The sequence below is a fragment of the Patella vulgata genome, chromosome 2 (assembly GCF_932274485.2).
Source record: "Patella vulgata chromosome 2, xgPatVulg1.2, whole genome shotgun sequence".
NCBI classification, from domain to species: Eukaryota; Metazoa; Mollusca; class Gastropoda; family Patellidae; genus Patella; species Patella vulgata.
This window is the reverse complement of record NC_065880.2, coordinates 1,833,922-1,842,483: the sequence shown is the minus strand read 5'-3', so window position 1 is coordinate 1,842,483 and position 8,562 is coordinate 1,833,922. Positions and strand designations below refer to the sequence as shown.

The 8,562-nt window shown below is 35.7% G+C and overlaps 1 protein-coding gene across 1 annotated transcript; it reads left to right on the top strand.

Moving 5' to 3' along the window:
* Positions 1–5,606: 5,606 nt before the first annotated feature.
* Positions 5,607–7,242, top strand: LOC130010627 (ankyrin homolog). Its single transcript, XM_056098357.1, has one exon. It carries the CDS (start codon positions 5,767–5,769, stop codon positions 6,988–6,990), a length of 1,224 nt encoding a protein of 407 aa, XP_055954332.1. The 5' UTR covers positions 5,607–5,766; the 3' UTR covers positions 6,991–7,242.
* The last annotated feature ends 1,320 nt before the right edge of the window (positions 7,243–8,562 follow it).

Genomic DNA, 8,562 nt, shown 5'->3' with positions numbered 1-8,562 from the left:
CGTTAACCCTTTCCACAAAGAGCCGCTAGTCAATCAGTGTTATTAATACTAATTAACTATGGGTTCCTATTGTTTGTATGAGTTTACTTAACAGTTATCAGACTTGATAGCTATAAAAATAATTTAGCTTGTTAGCGATGGTTTAAGAAATAAGGAAGGTACAATAGAAATAAATAAAGTTAGGAAAATAAAGTTAATAAATTGGTATATAGAGAAAGAGAGAGAGAGAGAGAGAAAAATAGTAAATAAATAAAGTAGATTAAAAATGTAGAACATAAAATAAAAGGTTGAATTAAGAAAATAAGCTCATATCTGATATAAAGAAAAATAATATCCTAACAATAAAGCAATGAGGTAAGAAGCAAAAAGGCGAAGAGAACAAAAAAATAAATAAATAAATAAAATAAAATAAAAATAATAAAATGAAATGAAATGAAATGAAATGAAATAAGGTAGATAAAAAAAGGATAAAAAAGAAAACTTATACCTTGTGAAGGTATAAAATAAAACAGAGACAACCTTAAATTTACTTATGGACTGTAAGATCTTTGCAGTATCTAGTAGTCCTTCTGGTTTTGAGGAGTCTTTTGGAGTCTGAAGTCTTTGGCTAGGCTACTTTATCTATGATAAACTCAGCAATCGCTTTGGAGCTCTGGTACACTTAGGTGTTGTCAGTACGAGTACTGCCTAACTGTCAGCAAACTCCTGCTTATATAGCGTACGACAGTTAGGGAAATGGTTAAGAGTGATCATCATAATATTATATGGTATTGTTTATTTATCAGATTATGGTATCTGTAATTGTACTGCCTAATTCCTTTGAAATCATTAACAGGTCATGGTATGATGCACTGACCACTAGTACATTCCCTTTGAAGTCCTGCCGAGTGTTGCACACAGATTATGTACAGCCCGTAAATGATATATTGAATCAATTACATGTTTACTTAGATCATAGCCAGTTAGTGTCTTAACAGAAGTTTATACAGAGTTGAAACGTCAATATCATATATTATCAAAAACCAGCAGAGGTCATAAAGTTCTAAGCACCTAAATGATCGTTCAATTTGATGAAAGTTATAGAGTACTTTGTCACATTCCTATCCTACCCACAAGTTATTTAGTAAAATAAATAACAAACTAACACCACTCTCACAGGTGGGACACTGGCTTCACATAAGATAATATAATATACAAAATAAAGTAACACCACACACGATAGCATAACAGCACACACGATATAAACATTTGTTTTGTAAACTTTTCTAAAAGGGAATTCATATAATCAAAATACAAATGATACATATATAGAAAATAAATTAACATAGGATTTTGTCATATTGTTTTTTACTTGAGATAAATGACAATGAATGATTTGAACACATTTTACCAATCTTAAATAAGATATTTTTCAAGAACTTATCACAACTAACAACGGTTTATCTCGCTAAGTTTGGAACAATACACAAAACAAAACACCACATTCGCTTCTAATTTAAGCGCGACACTACTTCCTTGAAGGTATACCGAATTTACGAGGCAAAACTCTTTAAAAACTTTCCCGTTACATCGGGGTATATAGAAAACACAGACAAAAAAATAAAATAAAAAAACATAGGAGGTAAAACCGCTAATACTATATGAATGTTAATACCTTCATCGCATATACAGCGAAGGGCGATGAAATATCTATTTAACCGTCTACTCAAGAACTTCCTAATTAGGATCTTAACTCAATTCCAGTCAAACAATCACAAAATATTTTACTTTTAAATATAAACCTCTTAATAATTTGTTACTATTCATTTTAAAAGCCAAAATATGTGTTCAAAAACAAACAATTATAATTTACATTCTTTTAAAAACAAAATGACTCACCGTAAAACAACAATCACACACATTTTCTGTTCCCCGCTGTTCCACCGCCATCGGTGCGTAAGTCTTTTTTTGTGATTTCCCCGTATTTGGTGATTTTCTCCATTTCCACCATTGAATCGAGAATTTCCATACTGTATATTTGCAATCATTGGCCCGTGATCATGGGTAAATGACTTCACACTGTCGTGGCGATTAGTAGGTTCCAGGTTCACAGTCACGGTATCCATAACGGATCACTGTCACACTATCTTAGTGATAACAGTAGACCAGTTTAGTAAATATATTATTTATTTACATCGGGTATATAAAACATATACAGTTATATACATACAACAACAATACGGGAAATTAAACTAAAATACAGGAACACATATAACTATATTAAATCCACCATTCTGCCCCTCTGCCAAGGCAGCGGTTGAACTCGAGTGAGTCCATACGTCGGTCTCTCCGTCTCCGCTCGTCTGCCTAACTGTCGTTCTTTCGTTCGTACGGTTTTACGTCCACTTTCACCTAAGGTTTTCTAAAGTTTTATCCTTTCCGATACGTGGCCATAACAACTTTTGTTTCGCATTAAAATAATCTAAATCCCCGAATTCATCCCGTAATCGTAGTTTTAGACAGAAAGTTTTAATATCACATTTGACTTTAAACATATTGGTTTTAGGTGTAGGTGTGAATTTTAATCAAGTTTTTAATAGCAGAATTTCAATTTCCGTAAATCTATGGTAAGAAATATTAATAATTTTAGGATTTATTTTCTCCTTTTCGATTGATATCTGACCCACGGTTGGTATTTCTTTTGTTCATTTTCCCCCTATTGGAATTCCCCTTGATGAAATCCATTGGGTGTACGCCTCCTGCTCAGTTAATAATTCCGCAGTCGGTTGTTTGGATGTCGTCGTAGGTTGCTATGGCCCTGATCTAAAAAGAGCCTATATTCAGCCCGGTTGTTCCGGTTATGATCGGATGTATAACCTTATAATTATATAGCGCCGAATTTCCAACACAAGTGTTGCTCAGTGGCGTTTTACAAACACAATTTGTAAAATCTAAAAATAATAATAATAAAATAATACATTTTATACACAGAGATAAGGGATTGTAGCACACATATATAAATCAACACTTGCAGATTCCCGGGAAACGAAAGGCTTTATTGTGTTTTCGAAACGTAGTTAATAATGCTGCATTTTTTCAGGGATTTACTTAAAATGTTCCATTATTTAGAGCAGTGGAGTCAAAGGCTCTTGTTCCTGTGGTTGTCTTATTTATTGCTTTAACAAGCAGGTTACTTGTGGATGGTCACAGGGTTCTTGGTGGAGTATATGGGATTAAGAGATCTGTTAGGTATTCTGGGACAAATTCGCAGTTTAGAGTTGAATAGGTCATGGATTGTGGTTATTGTATTTAGAGGCCCTTCTCCCACTGATATAAGGATTAATGTACCTATTTATGTCGAGTGTATTATATTATACGTATATCATTATTGTACATGTTCATTTTATACATATCTATATGTATACCTGTGATCATTGTACATGTGGACTATATAATGTACACACGTACAGGTAGAGTAGAGCGAGGCGGCCTTGGCTTAACCCGTACATTGAAATGTGGTTCATAATGTCGTCACCCCGTCCGCTTTTGGACGTTCTAGAGTTTGGCAGTGTGAAGTTGATGGTCACGAGACATGTAGCCTTCTTAAAGAATTCAATTCAATATCACATAGGACGACACAGTTGTTGGTGGACGTACAGGTCGATTACTGGTAACCTATATGTTCACGAATTCAAAAAGAAAAGACGCATCGATCATTTTTCTATGTATTGTCCGTGTCAGCTTTAAAACTAATTTTATTTTGTTATTTCAGGTTAACAAAGGCTGTCAATACAAATGATGCAGCTGCTGTAGAAAGACTTATACATGACTGTGTGGCGTTATATGACAGTTGTGAACAACACTGGATTTGGGTAGAACAATGTAAAGCTGCTCTTAAGAACAGATGTCTACCTATGGTGGAATTATTGCTTCCCCCAGAGAGTATTGCAAACAATTTTGTAGATGTTAAGACCAATATACAATTGATGAAGGCTGCAATAAAATCTAATTTCATAGAGGGTGTTAAATTTCTCCACTCTAAAGGAATACCTTTGCGTTTTGCCCTCAACGAGTGCGTTCTAAACAATAACGCCGAGATATTAAAACATCTTCTTGAACTCAAAAATATAGATATAAACCCCAACGAAAAGGAAACGTTATTAATGTTATGTTGCCATAAACTAAACATCGAAATTTTGGAGATTTTGTTGAAGAGTGAACTGATAAATACTATTAACCCACAGTCGGTTATAAATAAATATTCTGTCCTACACTGTTGTATAGGTGATAGGAACAATTTGATGGAAAGGATTTTTAGTGAGGGAATTAATACGGGGGGAATTAATGATTGTGTAAAATTATTGGTGCAGGCAGGAGCGGATGTTAATCTACAAGATATGGATGGGAAAACGCCCATCCAACTGGCTGCTGAATGTGGTATGGTGACAACGGTAATATATTTGGCACAAAGAGGAGCAAACCTTGATATTAGAACCCATCAAGGTTCCCTTCTTCATTGTCTTGCAGGGAGTAGGATATGGGTAGATTCATATGATGAATGTGTCCAGCTATTAATAACCCATGGTATGGACATAAACCAGCTGAACTCATGGAATGAAACTCCACTGTATTTAGCAACTATATACAGCAATGAACAGATGGTGAAGTCGTTAATTAAATCACATTGTGATGTCAATATTACACCCGTCTTACTGGAGTCTATAAGAAGACGGAAGACGACTATCGCTGAAATACTGATTAATGCTGCTGGATGTGATGTTAACATCGCTGATAAAAATGGTGTAACACCTTTACTGGAGTCAGTAAGAGGAGAACAGACGACTATCGCTGAAATACTGATTAAAGCTGGGTGTGATGTTAACAGCACTGACAAAGACGGTGCTACACCTTTACTTCGGTCTATAAGAAGACGGATGACGACTATCACTGATTTACTGATTAAAGCTGGGTGTGATGTTAACACCACTGATAAATACGGCGTTACACCTTTAATGGAATGCGTGGAGATGGATAATCTTGTTTTAGTTAAACAACTTATTGACCGCGGTGCATCTGTCAACGTTAAAGATAACAAAGGATGTTTTGTATTGGACTATTTATTTCGTTCTTACCACTATCCGAACGACCAATCTACTTCAGCAGATATTGTTAAGATGATGATAGAGGCTGGGGCTGATATTCATAAATGTGATAATCTGTTGTATAGAGCAATGAATCGAGGATATTATGACACGGCTCCAATTCTTATTGAACACGGCATCGATGTCAATATGGTGGACCAAAATGGCGATAATCCCCTCGCTCTTTCCTCTGAAAAAGGTAAATTAGAACTAGTGACATTGCTGACATCAACAGATTGTGATATAAATCACCAAAATCTAAAAGGAGAGACAGCGTTGCACAAAGCTATACAAGTGTCAAGATATTCTGCTTATAATCAAGACAGGGAGAAAATAATAAATACGTTACTAATACAGAATGGAATAAACGTGAATATTAGTGACGTCAATGGACAAACGGCCTTGTCCATAGCAGTAGCTAATGGAGACACATCTGATGATGGCAGTTACCAACAAGGATAATATTATAGCAAATGTTTTACTAAAAGCTGGTGCCGATCTGAAACCAAAAGATGTATTGGGTAGAAATGCGATATTCCTTGCAATACTCTTGAAAGTTTCACTGGATTTAGATGTTTTACTCAAATATTCAGATTTGAGAAGTGAAGCAGATGATGCTACATATGACGAAGGAAAAACATCTTTAATGGCGGCAGCAGAAAGAGGACCTAAACCTATGGTAGAAACACTACTCAGAGCTGGCTGTAATATCAACCTGCAAGATCATCGTGGTAAGACGGCGTTGATGTTTGCTGTAGACAACCAGGATGAAACTATTTTATCACTTCAGTTACAGAATGGTGCAGACTGTAATATTTGTGATGTCAATGGCAAAACAGCGTTGATGGTGGCAGTGGAGAAACAAAGATATGGTCATTGTGAAGCATGGATGAAATCTGGTGCATCTGTAAACCAAGTTGATAACAGTGGAAACACAGCCTTGCTGATTGCCGTCAAAATGAATAACACGAATATGGTAAAGGTTTTATTGAAGGCTGGCACCGATGTTAACCTGAGTGATAACAATGGCAAAACAGCATTGATATTAGAATTTGAAAACCAAAAAGGGATGCATTGTGAAAATTTGCTGAAATCTGGTGCATCTGTAAACCATGCTGATAATGATGGAAATACGGCATTAATGATTGCAGTCGGGTTTAATAACAGGAATATTGTAAATGATTTACTGAAATCTGGAGCTGATGTTAATTTGAGTGATGATAATGGAACGACGGCTGTAATGGCAGCAGCAAGAAACTGTAATAGACCTATTTTAGAAAGTTTACTAGATGCTGGAGCTGATGTTAATAAAACTGATACAGGTGGACGATCAGCTATACATGGTATAATTGTTGCTTGTAGGTGTCGGAAATGGATCAAATGTCTAAAATTACTTTTAATCAATAAATGTCACGCGTCTCTTGATACTCCGGGAGAAAATGGAAACACGTTATTACAATGGTTACTGAAAAAGAACAAAGAAGACCTCATATGGTATCTCGTTACAGAGAACTGTTCTCTTAAAAGTTTGAATCTTCGATTGGTCAAATATAAATTCCGGTTTCCAGATACGTTGATGCTTTTCAAAATTCTTTTTGAAAGTGGCGCACCAAAGAACGTTATTTTTTCTCGTTCAACATATGATGTGGTGCTGAGCGGATCAAAAAGTACGCGGAATAAAGAACTCGTTGATTTCCGTGACTTCTGTAAATCACGAAGTTTGAAGTCAAGATGTAGAAGAGAAATCAGAAACTCTATCGGACCAGGAATCAGCAATAAAATATCTCAAGTTGGGTTACCAAAATTTCTACAAGATTATGTCGTCATGAAAGACTTGATACCCGAGAAATACTTTACTCTTGTAGGGTGATGAAGGGCAAAGAATCGCCCCCACCCCCAGCCAACAATCTGTCCTTGGTTCTGTCCTTGGTCCTATTGTATTCACGTTATACAATTTCATCTATACGCATATGACACCTAATTATATATTTCTTTTTCACCTAAACATCCAGATTCGTATGTCAGTTTAAAAGTTGTTATTGAAGAATGTATATTTTGAATTAAATTGTGGATGCCAAAAAACTTTTTAAAATTAAATGATGATGAAACTGAATATTTATTAATTGGCTCAAATAAACAATTGTCAGAAATGTATTGTAAATCTTCCTTCTTAATTGGTAACATTAATGCACGAAACATTGGTGTAATATTTGATATGAATATGAACATGGAAGCTCAAATAAATTATATATGTAAATTGTGTTATTGTAATGTAAGAAATATTGGTAGAATACGTAAATGTATCCCTTTAGGCTCCACAAAATAACTTGATAATGCTTAGGTCATGTGGAATAGCGCTATATAAATGGTTAGCTTGATCTTTCATGCGTTATCTTATTACAATGAATAATAGATATTCCCTCATTCTGCTTTTCATATGATTCTGTTTGATTTTTGTTTTAAGTCGTGTTGCGTTATTAAAAAAGATTTACTGATTAGTAAAAGTACATTTTTCTACAATTAAAGGAGCTAAACCTCTGACGCAATATTATCCATAATATTCGAAATTAAAAATACTAATTAGAATTCAATATTGGCACATTTCATTTAACATCGATGTTATTATCTTGCCGGGAAAATATAGGATCCTAATATACAATCTTTAAGACACATTTTAAAAACTAGTACACGAGTGGTGTATTGTATGATTTTGGATGCCATTTTGTAATGAAAAATAAACCTATTGTACAAGACAATGTGCAAGTAATTAATGAGGGCTGATTTACAAAATAATAAGCAGGTGTAAACAACTGTCCTTCAGTCTGGGAGAGAGAGAGACAGAGACAGAGAGAGGGAAAGGAGATAGAGAGAGGGGGGTGGTATTAACGTCCACTCGACACAAACTATTTCATTTCAGGACTAACATAGGATGTATCGTCTTACTTTTCTGCACTTACTAGGCTAATGACGATCAGAATACGCCATGCAGTCTGTTATGAGGGACGTTTTACCCAGACAGTGAGTGAGAGAGTTTAGCATCAACTCGACACAAACAAGGTCATTTCGGGATTAACATTTTATGACATAAATTTGCGTCTTTAGCAGTGGGAGGAAACCGGAGGACCCGGAGAAAACCCTCGAGATGATACAGTCGATCCTAACTTTGTCACGTACATGCGGGGAATGAAAACTTGACTCAATGACAGAACATGCAACGCGCACGAGTCATCCGTTCGCCACCCCACCCCCGTCCCCCGCAGTAGGATAGTCGGCGGTGAGGTAACCATTCCCTTATCAATATAGTCTCCAAATCAAAACATGCATCTTCTCTTGTAGACGTACTGCGGGGTCTACCAGAAGTAATGCGGGGTCTACCAGACGTAATGCGGGCTCTACCAGACGTAATGCGGGCTCTACCAGACCGTTGTCGGTCCTTTATACC